The sequence below is a fragment of the Chlamydomonas reinhardtii genome, chromosome 17, assembly GCF_000002595.2.
Source record: "Chlamydomonas reinhardtii strain CC-503 cw92 mt+ chromosome 17, whole genome shotgun sequence".
Taxonomy (NCBI): Eukaryota; Viridiplantae; Chlorophyta; class Chlorophyceae; order Chlamydomonadales; family Chlamydomonadaceae; genus Chlamydomonas; species Chlamydomonas reinhardtii.
This window is the reverse complement of record NC_057020.1, coordinates 1,332,062-1,356,349: the sequence shown is the minus strand read 5'-3', so window position 1 is coordinate 1,356,349 and position 24,288 is coordinate 1,332,062. Positions and strand designations below refer to the sequence as shown.

General features: G+C 59.6%; 1 protein-coding gene across 3 annotated transcripts in view; it reads left to right on the top strand.

Moving 5' to 3' along the window:
• The window catches only part of CHLRE_17g706050v5 (uncharacterized protein), a 35,156-nt gene extending 10,869 nt beyond the window's left edge, over positions 1-24,287 (top strand). For all 3 annotated transcript variants that reach the window (XM_043072003.1, XM_043072002.1, XM_043072001.1), the window contains exons 33-86: positions 116-187; positions 386-719; positions 908-1,225; positions 1,347-1,472; positions 1,608-1,888; positions 2,067-2,199; positions 2,307-2,367; positions 2,545-2,816; positions 2,976-3,069; positions 3,261-3,453; positions 3,571-3,650; positions 3,775-3,951; positions 4,198-4,352; positions 4,479-4,677; positions 4,832-4,999; positions 5,925-5,997; positions 6,315-6,537; positions 6,801-6,897; positions 7,088-7,137; positions 7,265-7,475; positions 7,740-7,952; positions 8,104-8,366; positions 8,608-8,768; positions 8,892-9,025; positions 9,179-9,631; positions 9,810-9,993; positions 10,157-10,523; positions 10,783-10,854; positions 10,967-11,296; positions 11,812-12,005; positions 12,202-12,451; positions 12,590-12,697; positions 12,877-12,988; positions 13,186-13,345; positions 13,601-13,715; positions 13,880-14,180; positions 14,501-14,702; positions 15,033-15,234; positions 15,471-15,524; positions 15,675-15,944; positions 16,115-16,132; positions 16,357-16,574; positions 16,841-17,040; positions 17,332-17,413; positions 17,703-17,888; positions 18,105-18,292; positions 18,491-18,627; positions 18,833-18,982; positions 19,340-19,470; positions 19,564-19,678; positions 19,791-20,066; positions 20,267-20,384; positions 20,546-21,964; positions 23,165-24,287. In XM_043072003.1, the coding sequence (XP_042914462.1) occupies positions 116-187; positions 386-719; positions 908-1,225; positions 1,347-1,472; positions 1,608-1,888; positions 2,067-2,199; positions 2,307-2,367; positions 2,545-2,816; positions 2,976-3,069; positions 3,261-3,453; positions 3,571-3,650; positions 3,775-3,951; positions 4,198-4,352; positions 4,479-4,677; positions 4,832-4,999; positions 5,925-5,997; positions 6,315-6,537; positions 6,801-6,897; positions 7,088-7,137; positions 7,265-7,475; positions 7,740-7,952; positions 8,104-8,366; positions 8,608-8,768; positions 8,892-9,025; positions 9,179-9,631; positions 9,810-9,993; positions 10,157-10,523; positions 10,783-10,854; positions 10,967-11,296; positions 11,812-12,005; positions 12,202-12,451; positions 12,590-12,697; positions 12,877-12,988; positions 13,186-13,345; positions 13,601-13,715; positions 13,880-14,180; positions 14,501-14,702; positions 15,033-15,234; positions 15,471-15,524; positions 15,675-15,944; positions 16,115-16,132; positions 16,357-16,574; positions 16,841-17,040; positions 17,332-17,413; positions 17,703-17,888; positions 18,105-18,292; positions 18,491-18,627; positions 18,833-18,982; positions 19,340-19,470; positions 19,564-19,678; positions 19,791-20,066; positions 20,267-20,384; positions 20,546-21,964; positions 23,165-23,505 (11,041 nt within the window). In that variant the 3' untranslated portion in view covers positions 23,506-24,287. The remainder of the gene's footprint in view (positions 1-115; positions 188-385; positions 720-907; positions 1,226-1,346; positions 1,473-1,607; positions 1,889-2,066; positions 2,200-2,306; positions 2,368-2,544; positions 2,817-2,975; positions 3,070-3,260; positions 3,454-3,570; positions 3,651-3,774; positions 3,952-4,197; positions 4,353-4,478; positions 4,678-4,831; positions 5,000-5,924; positions 5,998-6,314; positions 6,538-6,800; positions 6,898-7,087; positions 7,138-7,264; positions 7,476-7,739; positions 7,953-8,103; positions 8,367-8,607; positions 8,769-8,891; positions 9,026-9,178; positions 9,632-9,809; positions 9,994-10,156; positions 10,524-10,782; positions 10,855-10,966; positions 11,297-11,811; positions 12,006-12,201; positions 12,452-12,589; positions 12,698-12,876; positions 12,989-13,185; positions 13,346-13,600; positions 13,716-13,879; positions 14,181-14,500; positions 14,703-15,032; positions 15,235-15,470; positions 15,525-15,674; positions 15,945-16,114; positions 16,133-16,356; positions 16,575-16,840; positions 17,041-17,331; positions 17,414-17,702; positions 17,889-18,104; positions 18,293-18,490; positions 18,628-18,832; positions 18,983-19,339; positions 19,471-19,563; positions 19,679-19,790; positions 20,067-20,266; positions 20,385-20,545; positions 21,965-23,164) is intronic.
• Position 24,288: the final 1 nt, after the last annotated feature.

Here is a 24,288-nt window from a genome sequence, read left to right as displayed (position 1 = left end):
TCATATCACCATACACGGAAAGGGCAGCAGGCTGTCCACAGCGGATGCATGCTTGATGTGTTTGTGTTTGTGTGTGTGTGTGTGCGTGTGTGTGTGTGTGTGTGTGTGTCTGCAGGTTTGTTTCGGCCGCAGTCTTTGGGCCTGGCACTGGCGGCGCGGTTACCGGCGCCTGGCCATACAACTGCCGGTGAGCGAGTAGACTGCTGGCATGAAGTCGAAAGCTATATTGTGTTGGGTTCTGCTCGCTTTGCAGTTCTGTTGCTTACGTGGGCGCATTACTTGTGCGTACATGCAGCGCACAGCATCGCCTGCAGTGCCATGGGTGTATGTTCGTAACATAACCGCATTTGAGTCATCACTTGCTTTTTTGCTTTATTTATGGCAGGGGCAATGAGACAGGCCTTGCGCAGTGCGATATGCCGAGCAGCCCTAACGAATGCTACGGCGGCCACGATGCCGACGTTGGCGTCGTGTGCGAGCCCGCACCTGCTGTTGCACAGCAGCCTGAGGGTCAGCAGCAGCACGGCTCGTCATCGCCGCCGCAGCACCAAGCGCTAGGCATCCTGCAGCAGCAGCAGAAGGAGCCCGCGGCCGAGGGAACAGTGCGCCTGGTTGATGGGCGTGGGCCGTGGGAAGGAAGGCTTGAAGTGTACACGGCAGGTCTATGGGGGACCCTTAGCTCTAACCTGCTGATTTCATACGAGGATACCTTCGCAAAGGTGAGAGCGCGCGTTCGCCAGTAAGCAAGCATGCATGCACGGCGGCGGCGCACACGTCAATCACGGTTGTTTCCATGCTTTGTGGCCGCTTGCTCGCGTGCTGCTATGCAATTACCATTCACCGCGCGTGCTTTGTTCTTTCGATCACACAATGTCTTGTGTGTTGCTTATGTGTACTCTGTGTGCAGACTGTCTGCCGGCAGCTGGGGTTCTCGGGTGGCGTGTTCCAAAGGCCTGATTATGCCTTTAATGACGCAAGCAGCTGCTACTTTCGCTGCGGCAGCGACTTCTCAACGCCAGCGGTGTGGGGCGCGCCTCTGAACTGTTCCGATGATGATGCGCGGCTAGCTGACTGCGCCGGCTTTGAGAGCCTGTGGGACGCACTGGTCCCTGACCACGGCTATGACGTGGGCGTGCGGTGCGACCCGCCGTCCACGTCACTGCATGTGGAGCTGGAGCTGCCGTCCGCAGTTCTGCAAGAGGCCACACAGCCCGACAGCTGGACGGTGCGTGCGCATGTATTATGTGCGCGTGATGCAGCAGTGACGCACGGATATATATATATACGTGTGTGCGCTCGCCTAGCTGCCGGTACTTACCTTGCGCGTGCAACATGGCCCATTGCAGGCGAACGCGTACTGCGCCGATGACTCGCTGGCATCTGGTGCAGCGTTCCGCTTTGTGGACTCTGACCGCTACTACACAGGAGCTTATGCGTGGGGCTCCACAGGGATTCGCTTCTCATGCTATCAGGTAAGTGAGTAAGGTAGCCCGTACGTATTGATTCGATGTGCACAGGCACATCTGAATTGTATTTTGCAGTTGAGTCCCTCATCAGTCACGCACCTGCGCTGCTGACAGCAAAGCACCCATTGATATCATATGCAGGACGGAGTTCAGCTCTCAACCCTGGAGCCGCCGGCAAATGGACGCTTCACCTCAGACGTTACTGTGTGGAACGCAAGCGTGGAGTGTCCGCAACAGCTGATCAACGGAAGCGGAGGCGGCCGCATGCAACCGTACATTGTTGGTGCGCGGCTAAGGGTTTCCGGCTCTTTCTTGAACGGGTCATACGGCTTGACGGCTGGCAGCGATATCCCAGCAGGCGGTGTTGGGTCGCCGCCGGTGCCCAACGTCCTCGGCATCACGGGCCTCGAGCTTCGCTGCAGGTGATACCTGTTTAATTAGGTCCCTTAGATTTACTTTTGGATGGTGCTGCTTTGCGCCATGATTTTAGTTCATATCAGATTCTTATCCTCATAGCATTGGGTTCACTATCCTCCCCTTGAAAGTTTGCTGCCGAGCTGCGTATCAATAAACAGCTGCGGATGTGGTGACCCTGTGCAGCAACGGAGCCACGGCATCTGTCGCGGGTCTGGGCGTGGGTGCATGGGGAAACTGGACGCTGTGCCCGGCCGGCACGGCCGTGTGTGGAGCGTCACAGCAGCTAGGATATCAGGATTGCCAGCAGCAACAGGAGGTGAGGCATTGCATGAGATGCAATCGGGGCGGAAGTAGATGCGGGTAGTTCACTTACTTGGACTATGTAATGGACACATAAACACAATGCTTTCTTTGTGTTCACAGGATGGCACAGTTTGTTTGGGCCTGGTCGGCGTCCGGCTGGTGTGCTGCCCAGTTCCCAAGGGTGGGTGCAGTGCATGCATCACTTTGCACGGTGTATCGAAGGGTGCACCCTGCAAATGCTCTTCGTGTCCTGGCATGTTCCTATGTCTGCCGGCTAGGTTGCCTGCCTGCCTGTGGACCAAGTACGATAGCTGCTGCTTCATGTAATAACTCGGGCGCTACAAACCTGTTGCTGCAGGCTACATAAGCGAGACAGGCACGCGTGTTGTACGGCTGGCAGGCGGCGCGGGGCCGCCAGGCGTGGGCCGCGTGGAGGTCTGGTCGGAGGAGGACAAGGACGTGGAGGGAGGCGGCGGCTGGCGGGTGCTCACAGCCTCGGGATGGAGCGCCGCGGCCGCGCACGTGGTGTGCCGGCAGCTGGGCTGGGCCACAGGCACCCGCAAGGCCCTTGCGCAGGCACTCTTCGGCGCTGGAGTGCTGCCGCAGGAGCCCAGGATTTACAACTGCACAGTAAGTTGCGCGCCTGAACTTTGGGGTGTCCTTTTCATCATATTTGACAATCGTTTTACGGTGGCGCTGACGGGGCGCGCGCACGCGATGATGCGTGATTGTACCGGTATTGTTGGGCGGACTTGCTACCTACCTCATGGTTGCTTGCTCTGCATGCAGGGCTCCGAGGCTGCACTGCACCTATGCAATGTCACTGCCGTTGACCTGTCCCAGCTGGGTTCAGTGGGCGTGGCTGGAGTGGAGTGCACAAACGGTAGGTGCATGTGTACTAAACACATGCAGTGTCCTTTGCATGTTGCGCGTGGACTGCAGGCAGTCCTTTGCATGTTGCGCGTGGACTGCAGGCAGTGAGGCAGTTGCTACACACGCATATGATGAGCGCACATACATGCGTGCCATGCAATACTCCCTCATTATGCCATTCCTGTTGCATGCTTGCCACAGAGCCGCCGCCAACATGGGGCGCTGCCCGACTGGCCCCTGACGGCGATGCATTCGCGGCTGGCAACACTGTCTTTGGCCGGCTGCAAGCTTTCTGGAGCTATGACTGGGGCACTGTGGCCGGCGTTACTTACAACAATCTTGTCGGCGCAACTACTGCCGTGTGGACCAACAAGGAAGCGACCACAGCTTGCAGGTGCATACCTGTCCCACATTACGGATGACGCTTTTGATTGCACGACACTTCGGGTTACGCCGCCTGCGCTCTGTATTCACGTAGTGCCGCTGCTCCTGCCGCTGATTATTTGTGCAGGTCTTTGGGCTTCAAATCCGGGACGGCTCTATACGCACGAGATTTGCTCATGGGGCCAGGCGCCGCCGGCTTGCTTGCTGGTGGGTGCGCACATACGTGTTGGGGCGCACGTGACTGTGTTTAATGTATGTCTGTGCACTCACGCTTGTGCCATAGCGAATTAAGCATTCGCGCTCCAAACCCGTTCTTTGGTACTGCTGATAGGCGACCCAATTGCGGCGTCTGGCTTGGACTGCCTTGGCACGGAAGAGTCGCTGCTGGAGTGCGGAGTTCACGACGGTGGGCTTCCATTTGAGGACGGCATGGGCAAGGTCCAGTCCCAGTCCCCATGGTGGTATTACCAGTATTACAGCTCCAACGTTGCGGTTGCCTGCTCATCAGGTCAGTGCTGCACGTATGCCTTTTCAACGCGCGCTATTAGAAAATACTAAAGGCATTCATCAGTGGTAAGGTAAAGAAGAAAACTGGCTTGCCATGAGCCAGGGCGTAAATCAATCACCCTCTTTTTCCTGCAGCAGGGAAAGAGTTACGGCACTTGGTCATATACACCTTGCCTGCGCCGTTTTGATTCCCGCTGACCGATTCCGCGCTCAATTTCAAATTACGCCATCCACCCACATGAAACAGACGAGCCTTTGCCTTCCGGCAGCCTGCGCCTGGTGGCGGGTGCCAGCCCCTCGGAGGGGCGGCTGGACTCCATGTTCAACTCAACGTGGGGACCAGTCTTCACGTATGGCATGTTCCCGGAAAGCTTTGACGACATGGACGCGCAGGTTGCATGTGTAAGTAATGTCGTTGACATGGCTGTGAGGTGCACTGTGCGTATGTAGAGCCATGCGCGCGGAAGTAGGATGGACAAGATGGATATGCCGCAGCATGAAAGCCGCCTATGCATGCTATGCACACAGGCGCAACTCGGCTATGCAAGTGGACGGGCAGTGGTCAACGGCTGGCAGCGCAGCCAGCAGGCGGCATGGCTGTCAAGGCTGGTGTGTCAGGGCGATGAGCGGGACCTGATGAGCTGCCTCCCGGGCCCGAATAACAACATGGTGGTGGCACAGTCATCCTCTGGTGACAATGCGCAGGCCGGAGTCATCTGCTCAAATGGTGCGTGGATGTTTGTGCTTTGTATCGGCTTTTATACTATTGCTGACCTGCAGACATGTTGAAAATCCTAGCTGACTGCATACAGTATAATCATGTACTCGGGCTCCTTTTTTACCCTGCGTTTACGCCAGGCTTTGGTTGTTTTAATCCGCAGAGCCCCGGCCTGCAACCGGTCAAGTCAGGCTGGCTGGCCAGGATCCCGGCCTGCCCAACCGCGGACGGCTGGAGATTGGGGCACACGGCCAGTGGGGCACTGCCACATTTAAGGGCGGGTGGACATGGCAAGACTCTCACGTCGCCTGCCGGAGCCTTAAATTTAAGAGTAAGTTGGTTTTGCATGCATACGTGCGCTATCCTTTATGTTTGGGGCGTGCAGGCGCGCATGCAGCTCATGACAGCAGAACATATTTATGACCTGCTGCGTGTGCTTACTGTGCTGCTTTGCTTGTATGGTGAACAAGGGGTGTCAGCTTTGTACAGCTGGAAAATGGGCTGAGCCCCCGTACGCTTGGGAGCTAATAGGCGTGTAACGCCCCGTCAGAGCCTCCATGCCGCTACGACGCGCAGGCGCATCGGCTAGGGACACTCGGGTTGGGGCCGTGCGGGATTTCCCGCGCCACGCATGCGTGCCTTGTCACGTTCCGAAACACCCCAAGCATTTCTTTCGCCTTCTGCCATACTCAACACCTCCCCGGCGCCCCACGCTCAAAGGGCTAGGCGCAGGGCGGGGGCGACCTCGGGGCTTCTCGGCATTCTGGCTCGTCGGCAGGCATGGCTCAGCAAGTCGCTCAAAACTTTCGATATACTTCCCCGCTTTGCTTGCCGCCAACATAGTTTGCCTTAGAGACTGCATATCAGCGGGCACCGGATGCTTTCCTCGCGACCTCGCGAAAGTCAATTGTCCATGGACGCGCGAAGGCACTTCTCGCTCCGCCCGAATTTTCCCTGCCACCTATTTACATGCAATAGGCATTAGCAAATACTAATACATAGCAGTCGCGGTTTGCGCCAGTATGCTATGTTTTGCCGACGCACGCACCACGCACCACGCACGCACGCACGGACAGGGGTGTTCCTGGGGGGCTTCGCCCCCCCCTGAAACGCTGCGCTGGGGGGGCTCAGCCCAAAAAAACTTGCCTTATGCTGGCACCGAAACACGTGCGTTTGACCCGCCGGGGCTACTTATTCGTGTGGTGCACTGGTGCTGCAAGTATTGGCTGTCCATCGCCCCTGCCCTGCCGCCGCAGGCGCCGAAGCAATGGCCGCTGGCACCGGCTGGGATCTTGCGTTGCTTCCTGTGTGGATCAGTAACATTTCATGGTGCGCATGCATGACGTTTTTTTGCGCCGCCTGTTCGCTTGGGCGTCAGTGTCACGCAGGGATGCATGCGTTAAGAATAAATACATATGTACGCCTCGCAAGACGGGGCGTGTCCTGAGGGGTTAGGTAAAGGGCGACGGGGTTCCCGATGATCCATGCGTTACATTCACAGTGCTCATAATTATACGAGGTAGTTCTGCATGAATTGTATGCACATGACTACATAGATGAGCTGTGTACGGTATATAGATCACTGGCACTTGCCTCAACCCTTGCATGACCCCCGTGCGCACCCCAACCGTACCCTTGCACCGCAGCTCTGGGCATGAGGCGCATCTGGTAGCCTGCGCGGGCTGGCCGCTTCAGGCTGCAGCCATCACACCTCCGGCGGCGTTGGACGACAACGGTGTCATAAAGGGAGTGGGACAGCCTGTGGCAGACTACTACAGAGTAATCCTGACATGCTCGGACACCGAGCTCCCACCAGAGGGCTCCATCCGGCTGACGGGCGGAGCCGTTCCACACATTGGCCGCCTCGAGGTGAGCGCAAGCATGCGCGCGCATTCATATGTAGCAGTAAAATGCCTTTTGAGCGAGGCTTTGAGGCTTTGAATGACCTGCTTCTTTGGCAAAATCATGTCCTTGTTTGATTGGGCAATGCTTTACTTACCTGCAAATAAATATAGCACATAAACAAGCGCGCGCCTGGATTGTACGGGACTGCATTTGCGGACGTCTCGAGTAATGACGCTGCGCATGCCGCGGCGGTGCGCCTTTAATAATTTGAATCGCCGTAACTGCAGGTGTTTTGGAGAGGTGCATGGTCAACCTTATCACTGCAGAGTTGGCGGGGGGAAGTTTTTGGCCAGTCCGAAGCGGCTGTCGTTTGTCGCGAACTTGGTAAGTGCGCAAAGACACACCGATGCCACCACCAAGCTAACTAAGCCGCCTAGTTAGCGTGTGCGTGTGCGCAAGCACGCACCGAGGCATAGGAATGGGCACAAAGTAGCGCAGGATGGAGCTGCAGGAATGCGTGGCGGCAACACAGTCTCACATACAAGGGGACATATCTCGTGCGTGTTGCGTTCAGGGTTCGAGCCGCTCCATGGCAACACATCCGAGATTTCCACCGGAAACTTTGTAAGTCCCGGTTTATATGTGTGTCGTGCTTCCATGACTTTGGAGCATTTGATGCATACCGTACGTCATAAAACTCACCAACAACTCCTAACGACCCATATATTGGACAATCTATGTGTGCTTGCAGGGCCCAGACAATATGTTCACGCCTGTGTTGTCCTACCCGATTAACTGCACGGGCAGCGAGCCGACGCTCTGGAACTGCGCCCGCCAGCAGCAACAGGATGAGCCTGAGGTGATCTTTAATGGGAACCCGTACGATAACTCAGGCGCGCGTCCGCTGTACGGTCACGACAGCGATGTGGTCGTACGCTGTGCGCCGCGGGCTGGCCCGGATGGTGAGCAAGTGCATTCAACCAAGTTTTATACTTATTTCCGCTGGTGAATGTGTGCGCGTGTGCATGCGGCGGTTGAGAGGAGCACCGTACGTATTCCAATCATAGGTTATGTTTCACCGTACGTGTGGAGCTTTCACCCATGGCGCGCGCAGACACTCACGTCAACCGCCTTAACTGTATGATCGGCCAACCCAGCCAACCAAGTACACGGCCGCTGCTGAGTAGCCCTCCTGCATGCTGATGACTGTCTATTTTCCTCGACAGGTCCGGACTCACAACTGCCGCCACGACCGCCCAGCCCGCCGCCGCAGCCTCCACGCCCTCCGAAACCTAGTCCACCTCCGCCCCCACCCCCACCATCTCCGCCGCCGCCTCCAGACCCGCCATCACCTCCTAGCCCAGAGCCCTCGCCCCCAGAACCACCCCCCAGCCCCGACCCGCCGAGCCCGGGGCCATGGCCGCCGAGTCCCGAACCAAGTGAGTGATTAATCGCTGTTTATTACCGCGCGAGCCAGCTTTTGATGTTGTTTGGTACTACCGTAAGTGGTGAAGACACGGATAAATAATGTCAGGTGTGCAAGTCTACAGTAGCTATTAACATACCCTCGGTTTGCGTGTTTTGCGACAGGTCCTCCCGAGCCGCCAAGCCCCGAGCCCTCCCCGCCGGCACCGCCGCCACCAGGGCCCGAATTTGCGTTGTTCACGGTGGTCCCCTTCACCCTTCCACTGGAGGGTGGTGTGCTGACCCTGTCTGGTCGGTTTGACTTGGGTGGGCAACCGGTTGGCCAGCAGCCGCAAAACATTTCCTTTGGTTGCCGCTTCGACCAATTCAAGGAGGGTCTGCTGTCTGGTGCCGGTGACCAGAGCGATTCAGTAACTTCAACTGTGCAGGTAGCTGGGTCTGGCGTCTGCTTAATGTTGACTTAGCACCAACCGTGCATGCAAAAAAGTAGAGATAGCAAGAAGTACACCCGACGAGGCAGCGACGGGAGCGCGCGGGGGGGGGGGGGGGGATGTCAAAACCCGGCTACCGAGTGCAGGCAAAGCAGGTCTGATGCATGCATATGGGTACACATCTGCAAATGAACGATTAACTTGCTCCGTGCTGACGGCCGCTGCTGCATGCATGCAGGCAATACGTGTTTCGCGTGCCGCGCTGCGCTGCACCGCGCCTTCGGCCACCACTCCTTCGGCTGTGTTGGCGGTTACCGTGACGCGCACGCCTGCGCGCAACGCTGGTGTGCTTCTGAATGACGCATCCAGCGAGTCACTCACATACCGTGCCAACATTACGTGAGTTCTGCATACACTAGTACTAATGGTTTGCTCGTTTTCATCAACTCTGCTCTGGTGCGTATGCGCTTGGTGCTCGCTGATGGATACATGCACTTGATTGTTCCGCTGACGCGTGCACAGGTATTACGGCAACTGCCAAAACAACTGCAGCGGTCACGGGACCTGTCGCTTCGGCATTTGTGTCTGCAACCCGGGTTGGACTGGAGGGGCTTGTGCAGACCTGTCACCGGAGCTTGCGGTAGCTTCTCTGGACGGTGCGTTGAGTCTGCGTGCTTAGACGCGCTGCTGCCCTATGCACACTGCTGCTGCAGCTGCGCACATACTGCCATAAACCTCGCACCTCTGGGCCAATAATAACTCAGGCGCTTCTGATGCGGCCTTTCCGCCCACGTCCCTTCGATCAACAGGTGGCCCAGCGGCGGGAAAATCTGTAACGCTAGTGGAAGGCAGCAGCTGGCAAGCTCAAACCAGGCTGCTCCATGACGTCCCAGTCAACTGGGTTCTGACGACGAGCCCAGCGGGCGGCGCCAGGGGCCTGCAGATTGATGATGTCTCGGGATCGCTTGTCTGGCCTGTGGTGTCCTCTTCCAGTCCGGACGTCCTGGACATGAACAAAACCGCAGTCGACGTGACCATAGCTGCTATCGCAGTGCGCGATGGGAGGACAGCAATGTACCGCTTCTCTGTCATTGTCGTGCCATTGTACGGCGTGACGGAGTTGAGCCAGCAGGGCACACTGAACGCGAGTGGCGGCAGCGGGGCTAGTGTCAAGGCCGGGGGCGTCCTTGCTCTGGCGGGTCGTGTATCATATTACCCGCGATCGCTTGCGGCTCTTAATCAGAGTGGCAATTACTCTACTGGTAAGTGGATCGGCGTGGGCTGCTGCGGGATTAAGGTTCTTCACTGACCATGTATGCATTGTGAAGCCCGGGCGGGTTCAGGTCATGCAACGCTGTCTTGTCCCGCCCAGCAGGACACGTACAAATGATGGAGTGGTAAATGTGCTAAAATGTGCAAGTGTGATATTTACATTTACAGGACTTCCCAGCCTGAAGGGCGTGCCAGTGGTGCTGCGCATCATGCCAGCTGCGGCTGCCAGCAGCGGTGCGGCGAATGTGACTACTGGTGGCGCCGGCGGGTCGGCTGTGGAGCTGAGTGTGCTCACAACCACCGCAGACGGCCGCTTCGTGGTGCAGTGGCCGGTGCCCCAGTCAGCCCGTGGGTGAGACTCTCACATACATGAGCACGCATGCGGGACGGGTAACGGCATTTAGGTTCATACGTACGTCACTGTCGATCACTGGCTGCTGTCCCCAGCAGTATTGTTGCTTGCTGCCGACACAGCCATACACCTCCCACTGCCATGCATGGACATACGCACGCAGGGCACTGGATGCGGTGGCGGCGCACCCCGCGGCACTACGGGTGCTCAACTGGACAGACCCCCAGCTGCTTGACTGGATCGCGCAGCCGCCCGCCACGGCTGGCGGCGAGCCCGCACACAATGCATCCAGTAGCAACAGCACAGCAAGCAGTTTCATGCCGCCGCAGGGCCTTGGTGTGCCGCTGCCTCTGGCGGGACAGGTGCAGCGTCTCCGTACTGCCGTGTCGTTCCTCTACTCCGTGGTGGACCCGCGGGCCTACTCCACAACCGGCGGTTTGGACCCGCGGTTCGTCAGCCCCACGCTCAACCTGGACCCTGCACAGAGCGCGCTGCTGGACCCATACGTGGTTCTGGTTGGCACCGTTGAGGTGGGCGGTGTGGGTGGGGGGGTGGGGGGGGCGGTGTTGTGCTGCGTTACCCTTACAGTAGAATGACTAGCCAGCAGATGACAGACCACCATTTCTGTAGCACCGCACTACAGCAGCGCAGGCGGTATATGTTTTGGGGGGAGGGGTGAGGGTAATGTTGATGCGTACGTGCCGGTGCGCGCGGGTCTCCCACGGCGTTAATATTGCGCTGTATGCCCGTTACTATGCGCCCACCTCTGCTTTGTATGCGTGTGTCCAGGATCTCGCCGCAGTCACCTTCAGCACCAAAGTGGAGCTTGTCAGCTTCACAGGGATGCCGCCCACTCTCCAGGTGGGCATAGTAGTTGGTGGTGCCAGCTGTGAGGCTGTGCAGCCAGCACCTGACAATGATGTTCAAGGTATGCTTACTTGATTGGATCTTGTTAACGTGCATGCGTACGCAGGTTAGCGCCAAGCTGACACAGGAGCCAGCCCCGGCATGCGGTGGCATCCAAAGCACTGCCGGCTCGGGCAGCGGCGACAACAGCTCGACCCCAACCGCGGCACTGCCGCCTGCCGTGTCAGATCTCATTCGCAGCGTCTGCTTGACCAGCAGCAGCGGTGGGGCAGCTGGTGGTGGCGGCGGTGGCGCTGCTGGACCCGCACGCAGGAGGTTGCTGCAGGAGGGGTCGTTGGCACCGCAGCCAGGGCTGCTGGCAGTCGCCCACGTGGCGCTACAGACGCAGACGATGGCTGGCGAGCCTGGCGGCGGAACGCAGGCGGCAGAATTTGAGGTGCGTGAGTGAATGGCACTGCATGCTGCCTCTGAGTATTGGCGCCGACTGAGTCTGAGTATTGTAAATGATTTCTCCAAGCATAAGTAGGCTTCTGGTGAATTCGTTTAGGCATTGCCTTTCGGCCTGGCCACCGTTCGGGCATACAATGCGGGTCAGTGTCAACTAGCTGATGCCTGTGTACAGTAGTTTGCGACACACACGCACATACAGTTTTGAAATGTTGTCAGCAACCTGGTCCGGAGGGGTCGCGGATAAAGAAGGCGTGAGGCTGGGAGGGGCGGGTCCTGGGCGAGGCCATGCCCGTGCAACTAACTGCACGTGTGCGCTGCACGGAACATGCGCTGCGGCACTGCGTGTTTGCCTGTGGGGCCTCATACCCCAGGGGCACCTGCCTGCGGAAAAGATGTATGTGGAGTATTCTACCGTATACCGTACTTTGAGGAGTTCCCCAGGAATGCGGATGCATTTGGAACCGTACGTACGGTGATTATCTGTTCAATGTTTTGATGCAGGTCACCGTCAGTGTCCGCGGCAGGGGCTCGGGTGACGCGGCCGAAACCACTCAGCGGCTGCGGGTTCTTGTGGAGGCTGCAGAGGTCAAGCTGGTTAGCGACCCCGCCAGCGGCAGCCTTGCAGCGGTGCTGCCGCCGGGTGGAAGCACGCTGCTATCAATGGCAATTCGCAATGAGGGTAACACACCTTCCGGGTAAGCCATACCTACCTGCTGCTGTGAGCGGAAGGCATTTCGTTGTTATTGGTTGGGGTGGTACCGTGGGTGTGCGTTTTGTCTTTGTTATGTTGAGCTGCATAGAGTCCAAAACTGAGGGGGGTGTTCCTGCTTATCTATCTAGTTGTCCGAGCGACATTCAATTGATCTGCTGTATGCGGCGCTTTGTTTGCAGGGCGCTGTCTCTGCCGGCGTTTCCACCGGACATGTCCTGGATAGAGCCAGTTTCGCCGCTGCCTATCCCATCCATCCCACCGGGCGGCGCAGCCACTCTACAGCTCATGTTAAGAGTCCCGGAAGGCGCCACAGTGGGACAGACATTCACCGCACAGGGAATGCTTGCTGCTGCAAGCGGTGATGTGGCGGGCGCGGTGCCGTTGTCAGTAGAGCTTGCGGTTGCGACTGAACCAACAGGCAGTCTTGAGGTGCGTTGTTCCTCGCTCAGTAAGGACACATGCATGCGGTGCACCTTGTGTTCCGCATGGGATGCATGACCATTGCGTCACACGTGGAGGCTCATGGTAGCTGGTTGGTTCTGATGGCCGTGTCGCTGGTGCTTACAGGTTTCTGTTGTGGACGAGTACACAACGTACAGCCCCACACAACCCCGCGTGGCCGGGGCTCGACTGGTTCTCAAGGGACCTGACGGCTCCATCAATGCACAGGGCCTGGTGCGTTCCTTACTTGCATGGAGGGGATTCAGTTGTGGCTCAATGCTCAACAAACCGGCATGGTGACAGCCGGCATGTTATTATGTCTATCCATTTTATGTTGCACAAACCATGGGTTACATATACGCATGTATGTCAGCGATGCCAACAAACAAACACGCCTTCAACTGCTCCTGCAGACCAACAGCTCAGGGTTGTACGTGTTTTCTAACATCACCGCTGGATACACCTACTCCATTGACGCGTTCAGCTCTAACCACTCGGCTACTTCACGCACAGTGGCAATCACAGGTATGTAATAAGGCGGTCCTACAGAGGGCGGGGGACTGGGGGACGTGCTGTAAATGTCATTTATGGTGGGGATTCGTGTGCAGAGTGTATGCCTCCTTGATTAAGTCCGCCGCCGCATGCGCTACATGCTGAGCAGTACCGTATATAGTATGCGTAATTACTACACCAACACACTAACATGCCGTATGAATGTGCAGGTGGCCGGCGGCAGCTGCGCATCTTTCTGGCCCGCACAGCCGTGCGTGTGACCTTCTCAGTGGTGCCCACTACGTTCGAAGAGACAGTGGAGGTGACAGTCAATGTGGAGTACATCACGTTTGTGCCCATGCCAGTGATCCGCATGGAGCCAGCACTCATGTAAGTGTCTATCTGAAGAATTGTCTGATCTACTAGATTGTACTGCTGCTGTGGACGTGTAACGGACGGGCTGCACAGTGCATATTGTAAGCGGGGCCACCCTCTAAAGACATCGTATGAGACTTTTGACGTCGCGTGTGTAGAGCATTTATCAGAAGCAATCATATCATAGATAGCAGATGCGCACACTTAAGTATCATGCTCTAACCTTCCGCTACATCTTGCCCTGGTGTGTTGTTGTGATGTGTGATGCAGCTATTTTGATGAGCTCAACGACTATAGCCTCGGACAGCCCCTGACCATGCGCGTCATCAACACTGGCTTGATCGCAGCGCAGAACGTTCGCGTGCGCATTCCCCAGCCTGGCCCGGTATGTGCACACCGACTGCAGCAGACTTTCTCTCTATGTATGCCGTAACTAGCCAGGGATGCATGGCTGGCCATAGCTGGCGCTTACTTGATGCTGGCATACATCCACTGCAACTTGCAACCTCACCCGCGCACTGTGTACAATACATACGTCCATGCATTCAGATGTACATGTTCGACTTTGCTGGCGCGCGCTGGCTGCAAAAAGAGAACGTGACTGCGAACAACGAGACGGCTAGCGTTGCCTTCTACCCGCCCGGTCCTGCAGCGGAGCTGGCCTGGAGCAGCGCCGTGCAGGCGGATGAAAACAGCGATGGCTCCACTCTGTCATCAAGCACGCCCAGGGCAGATCTTTACGGCGAAGGCCGCGAGTTTGTCTTGCTGATCGGCCGCATGCCAGCGATGTCGGAGCTTGCGTTGGACCTGAGCGTCAGTCGAGATACTGAGCTCTACATTACTTCACTCGGTAAGCACATGTATGTACGCTAAAAAGCTTGCGTGCGTAGCGGCGTATGTGTGCCGCTGGGGGATGATGAACTCACAGGAGCATCGACGTACGCTGCGCACTATGGGACCACGCCAACCTGGCCCTTACCCTGTACCATCGCATCCACATACTCCTGCCCGCACACTCAACTATCTTCCCCTGAATGTGAGACCACGCTGTCATCATGCTGTCAGGCTGTGTGTAATGGCAGGATGCATGTGTGCGCGCTTTGCTATCTATCTCTGCTGCTGGCTGGTTGCGCTATTGCTAAGTTCCATGCATGCTTGCACTGCACACAGGAGCTGCCAGTGCCAACAGACGCCGCCACTTACTGGGGTCCGAAACAGAAAGTGAAGGCCCTGTAGCTGCACACGATCGTTTGCCACGGCGGCGGCGACTGCAAGCTGGTTGCAACACTTACCGGTTTGGCATCCAGTTCTCGGATGCATGCGATCCGAGCAAAAGCACCGTATTCGGCGACGGTCCATCAATCATTCCCAGGTAGGTATGTAAGGGCATATAGCGCATAGCAGCCTGCTGACATGCCCAGACTTTCCCACACACCACGCTTCCTTCCAGCTATTTTGCTTCTTCCGATAATACACTAAGAAGACAGCAATCATGCATTTGGGTGCCTACGTATATGGCGGCATCAAGAATTGTAATGCCTCGAATTGCAAAGCTCGCTCAATTAACGTACGAACTGATTGATCGGGCGGCACGCACGCACACACTCAACAATTGCCGCATTATAATGACTAACTGAGTCACCTGCTGCTCCTGGACTGTTGGATCGCTTTGTGCTGCATGCATGTATGTGTGTGTGTGCAGACATCCACAGTGCTCTACCGGTGGGAACCTAGAACTTGTAGAGGGAACTGGTGGGACCGGCGGGGGCCCGCTCAACTGGTATGTTGCGACCGGCAGCGGTGTCGGTGTCGCCGAGATCCCAACTCCAGACATCTGCAACAAGTGCGTCCAAGGGATGTTCTCAGGCGCGACATGCATCATTAAGAACGTGGCTCCCACAGAGGTGCGTAGCTGCTAGCTATCTTGCTTGCTAGGCACGTACGTACGCATGACGTAGGCAACGGCAGCAGACCAGTAGAGTGAGGGGCGATCATCAGTATGTGGTCTCCGCAGCCACTAGCCTCTATCTCGCTTTCTGCCTGATGAGGTCGTACTGCACGGCCACACAGCATCTAGCTAACAAAAACTGCAGCGTTGATATGGCGTAACCCATCCTCACATCCCCGTTCGTTTGTCTAGGAAATCAAACTCCTTGGCGACGTTCTGGGCCAGATCTTTGGAGTCGTGTCGAAGGTATGCATGCATTAAACGTGACTTGCGCGCGTACATGCAAACTATGTCGGATGGCCTCTGCGTGCGGGATGGGGGCACCGCTCATGTAATGAATGCAGCCAAACTGCGCGTGTATGCCATCTGCTGTCTTGTTTGAATTCTTCCTCGCAGTACAGCGTCGGCGTGGTCGCAGGCCGTCGGCGGCGGCGGCTCAGCAGCCACGGAGTGCACCCAGCCGCCGCCGCCGGCAGGGCCTCTGCCACGTATCCATATCGTGACATGAGCGGCCCCATTTCCTCATGGGACAATGATGCATTGGACATTTCATTCAAGAGCGGCCAAGAGCTGCAGCCGCGCTCCCGGGGCCTTATGGGTCTATTCAAGGCCGACAGCATTGTGGGCGCTGTAACAGGCATATCTGGGCCTGGCGATCTTGTGGTGGTAAGTATTGATTGTGAATGAGAACCTCTTTCCTTTTCCAATGATGTGTAAAGCTTTTGCAGTGCTTCGGCTGGCGACTGATGGCTGTCTGATTAGTCATTGCTATAGGCGGGTCCGTTGAACCAAAGCAACCTCATGCACCCTTTCTCACCGGTTATGGATGTTTGCAGGACCTTATCAAGACTGTTGTAAGTCGCTAGGAGGGAGGGAGGGAGGGAGGGGAGGGAGGGCAGGCGGGCGGGCGGAAGGGGGGGGGAGGAAGGGAAGGGGAGGGTATGTAATTAAGAATTTGTTTGCCGCGAAACATGCATGCATTGGCCTGGCAAGCAGGGCCGGGGGGGCGGTTGTAGATCAATGTTTTGCGCAAAGCAAGCCGTGCCTGCCCGCCCGCTTCTTGCAAACATGCATGCAGACAATCAAAAAGCTCAAGCTCCCCGGCTGCTTCGTTGACATGGCGTTGAAGTGCGCGGGCATGTGGGGCCAGATCAGCGGCGCTGTAAACAGCGCTACCGGGCCCATCGCCGCAGGCATAAGCGCTGCCGGAAATGCCATGGGTTTCCCGGGCTCTGCATCTCCGGGCTCGTGGCTGGGAGCCGCGACGCAGGGTGCTGCTGCTGGCGCGAGTAGCAGGTAAGGGGCGACGCGCGCGTGTGTGTGAATGTGCAGTAGCTGAGTATGGGCACGCGCATGCACGGCAGTACTTGCGATGCTAAGGGTAGGTCCACTACCAGAATTTCACTCGCTCGACGCCCGCACCTATTACATCAGACTGGCATGCTAATGGCGACGACGCAAGTTGCACACAGCTTATATGCATGAACGGTAGGCATAGATGATGACGTAGGCTTCCTGTCCGTACGTACGACGGCGGGCGGGACGGTGTCCACAATCTGCAGTGGCTCCAACCGCCGGCACCTGCTGACGATGACGGACGACGCCGCTCGCGGCGTTTGGGGCGCTCATCATCATCGCTATGTTGGCGATGACACGCTGACGCCGCAGCTTACATCGGCTGCTGTGCTCCCACGCCGGCGACAAGACCTGGGTGTATCGGCAAAGGTCCCAGACCCTGACCCAATTTTCTACTCGCCAGCAGGTGCGTTTGGGTGTGAGCGTGTGTGCCAGTGCGTGCGTGCGTGCGTGTGACGAAGCATCCCTATCTGCTAGCTGCATGGGATAAATACACGAGCTGCTGCTGCGTGCTTGCGTGCCAGCACGCGTGCACCCGATCAATCAAGGCACTGCCGGGCGAGACAATGTATGGCCATCGTACACGCACGCATGCACTGTTCTGTACAATCGGCGCGTGCTGCTACAGCGACATTGCGAACTACCAATTGTTGGTGTGTGTGTGTGTGTGTGTGTGTGTGTGTGTGTGTACACGTAGGCAAGGCAATCGTGCGCTGGTCCGCAGCCGTTCTTATGTTCAACACAGCAGCCATGGAGATGTGGAGCCCAGAGTACTACGAGTGAGTATGGGCAGCTGGGTAATGCTTTGCAATCGTGTATCATCAAAAGGCCTTTCCATCTACCTGGCTTATGGTAGCCTCCTGAGTTTGTTCATAGATGGTGTCCGGGGCGCGTGCGTTACTGATTGTTTACAGTCGGGGTCCCGGGTGCATGGCGAGGTGGGGAATGTGGGAGTGGCAAGGGCACCTAGCTAGCTAGCTACCCACAGCGTGTAGCTAGGTGATGATTGCATGCTTTGTGTAGCAGACGAGGTGATAATGGTACATGTCTGAATGTGCGTGTACACAGGGAGTGGATTTCATCTAACTACCCGAAAGATCTGGAGGCGGAGTGGCGAGCTGCATGGGAGGCCGCCACGTCGACCGCATCGCGAGCAGGCCCCATCGTGGACTGGGATGCGGAGGCGCCAGTCCTGCTGGGGGAGCACTATGACGTGCTAGTGTCGCGCGCCGCGCGCGAGATGCTGATCGCAAGGTGCGCGTGCGTACCGGACGTGTGCTCGCAGCAGTCAGCGACCTGAAGACGTAAATCATTTGCTGCTGGGGCTTTCGCATACGTGCGTGTACGAGCTAGCTCTGCCGCTGCTGAGCATGCATGCTCGTGACAGCGAGCGAATGGCCGTCACCCGGCGACCCGGCGCCGTTTGCCACACGTACGGCACACGCGTGTGTGTCCACCTTTCGGCTGCAGGTGGAACGCGACCTTCGACCCGAACGGCGTCGACCCGATGAGCTACATCAACCAGACCACAGGTCTGGGGCCCATGAGTGGGATCTTGCCGGACGGCAGCCCGCGGCCCATCGACCTGGCCCGTGTGACGTTGGCGCAGCTTACCTATCTGAATGAGACCGTTGCCGCGCTGGAGCTGGGCTACAAAAGTGAGCTATGGTGTCTTTTGTTTCGTGCACAGGCACATAATCAAGGGATCGGCGGACACATCCGCGTGCATGCACTCATCACTGCCGCCTTTACCCGCGACTGGTTCCACACACATACACCACGCACGCACGCATGCGCACCGCCTGCTATGCTTGATTGCGCGGTGCGTGTGTGTTTGCCCTCGTGCCCTCGTGCAGGCTGCTTCGACGCCCTGAACGACGCCATCACCGCGCTCGTGGCACTGAACGTGGCCGCACAGAGCGGCGGCGGCGGCGGCAGCACGTGCGTCCGGGTGGTCATCCAGCTGAGCCAATCGCTGGTGCTGACACGACAGGTGGGAGGATACTGGGTAGATGGATAGGGGTGTGACGGTGTGAAGGCGCTTGCTTTCTGCTGTTGCCGCTGGACCAACTGACGCCGCATGCGCGCTGGGCCCACCGCTCGCGCAACGCTCGCATACGGTCATGCCATTTTAAGTACCTAGCTATCCATACTTAGTTACGGTACCTGTTGCGCTATTGCACGGGCTCGCGCCCCAGGCTTTTGAGGCGACTCTGGCGTTGGATAACGACGCGGAAGCGGGCGGCGACCCCATCACTGACATCTCCGTGGAACTCGAGGTGTGGGAGCAGACCAGCGGGCAGCCGGCCAGCAACGGCACCTTCGCTGTCGGAGAGCCGCTCCTCGAGGTTAGATACGGCGGGCGGGGACGAGGAGCGTGTTGGCTTCTCTGTGTATGCGGAGGCGGGGTGGAAGCGTACGGGCAGGTCAGGCCGGGTGAAAGGCGGGAAGGAAAGGGAAGGGAACGGGTGAAGCGGAGGTGCCGAAGTGGGGCGCGGTTGGTTGCGATGTGGTGCAAGGTGGTGCAAGGTGGGGCACATTAACACCGGGCATTCTGCGGTCGCGTCCCCGCCTTACGCTCTTTCCTCAAGTCTCAAATGCCGTATCTTGCCGGGAGTGGCCCACGCCACCCGCCACCCTCTGTCTAAGTAATAATATGCATGTGCGGAATGTGTGGGCCCCAACTGACGCGAACGCACACACAGGGTGCGTTCGAGGGCGCCGGGCCCTGGTCCCTGGCTGCCGGCGGCTCCGGCACACTGCGTTGGCTCATGGTACCCCGGGTCGCTGCGGCTCTGTCGAACGACACGTGGTACGTCATCGGCGGCACACTCAGGTGAGACACTGCCACACAGCCTCCTGTCACACTCCACCGCCTGTCGCGCGCCAACCAACTAACTTGCGCCACGACATGCATGCGGTGGCACAGGTACACGCCGGCACCCGGTCTGCCACAGGAGGTGGTGCCGCTGGAACCTGCCAACATTCGCGTGTCGCCAGAGGGGCGTCTGGATGTGCGCTACTACATCGAGAAATGGGTGCAGGTGGGTGTGGGGTGCGTGGAGAAGAGGGAGGGAGGGAGGGAGATCCCCGAACGGGAACAAGATGGAGGGCGGGCAGGCAAGGTGGCATATTAACCGCCTACCCACTTCACAGGGTGACAACCCCTTCACGCCGGAGGTGGAGCCCTCGCCGCCCGCGGCCTTTGTGACGCTGCTTACCAACGTGGGCGGCGGACCGGCACGGGCGCTGGAGATGCAGTCGCTACAGCCCAAGATTGTGGAGAACGAGAAGGGCCTGCTCGTGGCCTTCAACATCACCGCTGTGGCTGTGAATGGCCGGCCGCAGCCGCGCGCGCTGCAGGCGGCGGTGGGCGACCTGTCACCCAACAGCTCGGCACTGGTGGTGTGGAGCCTGCGCTGCAGCCTGCAGGTGCGGAGTGGCAGGAGGTGGAGGAGGAGGCGAGGGAGGGTTGTTTAAGTTGTTTAAGGGGCCGGGTTGGGGCTACGCGGTGCGGGGTGTCGGTGGACCATGTACGTGTGTGGGGGCTGAATCAACATTGTCATCCAGCAGACGCGCTTATTCCAACTGCGGTGTGCCGCAATACGGTATGTGTTTGTGTGTGCGTGCAGGGCACCTTCACCGGCTTGAACGCCTCCTTCACCACCCGCAACCCCCTGAACGACCCCACGCTCTCCTCCGTGTCGCGTGTTGCCCTTTACGACATGCTGCGCCTCACCTACATCACCGGTGGGTGCGTATGTGTGTGCACAACATGTGCGATGTGCGAAAGGGTGCGTGTTGCTTGGCTAATGTATACGGTATGCTACTGTGCTCACGCCGCCCGTTTCTACTGCCTGTTTGTCTGTGCCCACCTGTCTGCCTGCCCACCTGTCCGTGTCCGCACACAGGCGCTGGCTTCGACGACGGGCTGCCTGACATGCTGGTCACACAGCTGGACGACGACCAACGCAAGGCAGGGCTGGCACCCGCACCTGCGCCCGCCAGCAGCAACAGCAGCAATGCCGGCAGCAATACCACCAGTGGCGCCGGAGGGAATGCCGTTGGCAATGCCACTGACACGGCGAATAACGGTTCCTCGCCAGCCACCTCCAACCGCCACCGCCTTCGCCGCCGCGCCGCCGCCGAGTCCATCTTCAACATCACCACTGCACTGCCGCTGCCCACGCAGCTCCACAGCAGCAAGGACGGGGCAGTGCTGCCGCTCGCGGTGGTCCCTGCGGCCGCCGTCACGGCCACCTCCGTCTCAGCCGCGCTCACGGGCGCTGACGCCGCCGCTGCTGCTGCACGTGTCGACGACGGCCGGGCGGTTGTGGTGGTTGAGATCCGTGTGGACGGTTCTCAGCTGCAGGCTCCCAAACTGCCGCCTGCCAGCGCCACCGGGGGTGCGGTCCTGACGCCTGCGACCCGAGCCACCAACTGGCAGTACCTGCGCGTGCGCACGCCGACCGAGCTCATGCCCAGCAGCGGCTGGAGCATCGTGCGTGCCGACGTCTCCGCCGTCGCCGCGCCCAGCAGCGGCGGTTTTAGTGGTTCTAGCAGCGGCAGTCGTACGACGCAGGTCAAACTGCCATACAACGCCTGGTCGTCGTACCGCGCGTACAGCGATGCAAGCAAGGCGGATGACCAGCTGCACGTGCTGCACGACGGCTTTGTTTTGGACGTGACCAACACTGTACGGCTGGTATTTGTACGGGGTGAGGTGAACGTGTCAGCACTGCCGCCGCAGCAGCCGCTGGCGCCGCCACCACAGCATCCCTCGAGCATGCCCTCACCTGTGCCGCCGGCTCAGCCAAGCAGAGACATCGGTGGTGACGGCAGCGGTGGCAGTGGTGCCACGAAACCGCCTTCCCGTCCTCCGGCTGCGCCGCCGCCGCCGCCAACTCCTCCGCTGCCGCCGCGACCACTCGCACCTCCTGCCCCACCATCACCCGCACCGCCCAGCCCCAAACCCCCTGTACCTCCGAGCCCGGCGCCGCCCAGCCCCACACCCCCTAAACCACCCAGCCCCGCGCCGCCCAGCCCTAGGCCACCCAGCCCAGCACCTCCCTCACCCAAGCCACCCAGCCCCCGGCCCCCGTCGCCTCCACCGCCGCCATCCCCGCCGCCTCCCTCACCTCCTCCGCCATCGCCACCCCCACCGTCGCCTCCACCGCCCAACCCTCCGCCGCCCTCACCCCCGCCTCCGTCACCTCCTCCACCATCGCCGCCGCCTCCTCATCCTCCGCCTCCGTCCCCACCTCCTCCGAACCCGCCACCACCGAACCCGCCACCGCCCTCACCTGCGCCACCTAGCCCGGTGCCGCCAAGTCCTGTGCCACCCAGCCCCGCGCCACCCAGCCCGGCGCCTCCTTACCCACCCCCGCCCTCGCCTGTGCCGCCCAGTCCGGCGCCGCCAAGCCCCGCCCCGCCCAGTCCGGGCCCGCCATCCCCACGGCCACCCTCACCCCTGCCACCCTCTCCGCCGCCTCCTTACCCACCTCCCCCATCACCGCCGCCGCCAACACCCCCGCCCCCATCACCACCACCTCCGTCCCCGGCGCCTCCTTACCCACCCCCGCCCTCGCCGCTACCCCCTTCACCACCCCCTCCGAACCCGCCACCTCCCTCACCCCCGCCACCCTCGCCTCTGCCACCATCGCCGCCGCCTCCTTACCCACCTCCTCCGTCACCACCACCGCCAACGCCGCCGCCGCCGTCGCCTCCACCGCCCTCTCCAATTCCTCCCTACCCTCCACCCCCCTCACCCATCCCGCCGTCGCCGCCCCCGCCTTACCCGCCTCCCCCTTCGCCGCCGCCTCCAAACCCGCCACCGCCGTCACCTCCACCCCCTTCGCCTTTGCCGCCCTCGCCGCCGCCGCCGTCCCCGCCACCTCCATCCCCTCCGCCTCCAAACCCGCCACCGCCTACTCCTCCTCCTCCATCCCCAGTCCCACCATCCCCGCGTCCTCCGTCTCCTCTTCCCCCGTCACCACCACCGCCAACGCCGCCGCCGCCCTCACCTCCGCCTCCTTCTCCACCCCCTCCCTACCCGCCACCCCCCTCACCCATCCCGCCCTCACCGCCCCCGCCTTACCCGCCTCCCCCATCGCCTCCGCCTCCACGTCCCCCGCCTCCCTCGCCACCGCCTCCCTCCCCTGGGCCGCCCTCGCCTCCACCCCCATCCCCACCTCCCCCATCACCGCCGCCCCCGACGCCGCCCCCTCCCTCACCACCGCCGCCAAGTCCGCCGCCTCCCTCTCCCCCACCTCCATCTCCTCTTCCCCCCTCCCCCGTGCCCCCATCTCCATCCCCACCAGTCCCTCCGCCTCCATCCCCAGCTCCACCATCCCCACCTCCCCCGCACGCCCCGCCGCCGTCGCCTCCTCCCCCAAGCCCGCCTCCCCCGCCGCCTCCACCTCCTTCTCCCCCGCCGCCCTCTCCTCCGCCGCCCTCACCACCACCTCCCACACCTCCGCCTCCATCTCCCCCACCCCCCGCGCCGCCGCCACCATCACCGCCGCCGCCAGGCCCCCCGCCTCCCTCCCCGCCACCCCCCGCTCCGCCGCCGCCCTCGCCGCCGCCACCAGCGCCACCAGCGCCGCCCTCTCCTCCGGCACCGCCTGTGCGGCCGCCATCGCTGCCGCCGCCGCCGCCTTCGCAGCGCTCACTCCTGCTGCGGTCCAACTCAGGCGGCAGCAGTGCGCCATCGTCTGCTGCAGGCTCTCGCTCTGCAACTGCGAATGGGCACCGCAGTCAGCCGCCGCCGCCACGGTACGCAAAGGCGGTTTCTGGCACGTTGCGCCTGATGACCAAATCGAAGAAGAGGCGGCGGGCCCAGCAACAGCAGGAGCAGCAGGAGCGCCAGTGAGGTAGATCTGGTGTGTGGTTGTGGTGTTGCCGCAACCGCTGTGGCTACATCAGCAAGCACGAGGCAGCTGCATACAGTGGATGCATACATGATAACGATAGTTCTGCAGGTCGGGAGCTAGCAAGGAAATGGGTGTGCTTGCGTGATCGCTGATTTCAACCTTAGTATGCAAGGACTCGGACGGAGCTGCTGATGTGAACAGGGGAGATATTGAAAGTCCTTCACCCGCTGCGGGATCAACATTTGTAAAGCATATAAGTAGCTCTAAAACCGTTTGCATGCTCGAATGCATTTGCTTTGAATGTCCTAGTATGGCCTCTGCCTCTTATGTCGTACGTCATTCACGTCAACGCGGACGCGAGTGCCGCAGAGGGTTGTTGACAAACAAGCAAGAAGCAGTTGTGAAGAGCATTGAGGCGAGATGTGCACGTGTTTCTATTGCTCTCTCTGACTAAAAAGAATGTGTGTGTCCTGCGCGCGCGGAAGAAGACGGTGGCTGCTGCTGTTGTTTTTTGAAGTCAGCCATAGCAAACGGTGATGCCATATGCCCTTGTGCGTGCGTGCGTGTGTGCTCATGCACGCACGCAGTGCATCTACTCCTTACCTGCACGATGCAGGTCCGCGGCATGGATTACCTTTTCACTTTGCGTTCATGCCGATTTAAGACATCGAAGACATTGTGGGCCTGTAGATAGCTCGAGATTCCGCGGAAGTCGGGCAGGCAGGCTCATGCGGGCGCCTCGAGCTACCTCATGTGGAGGGCACTGTAAGTTGCTTGTGCCG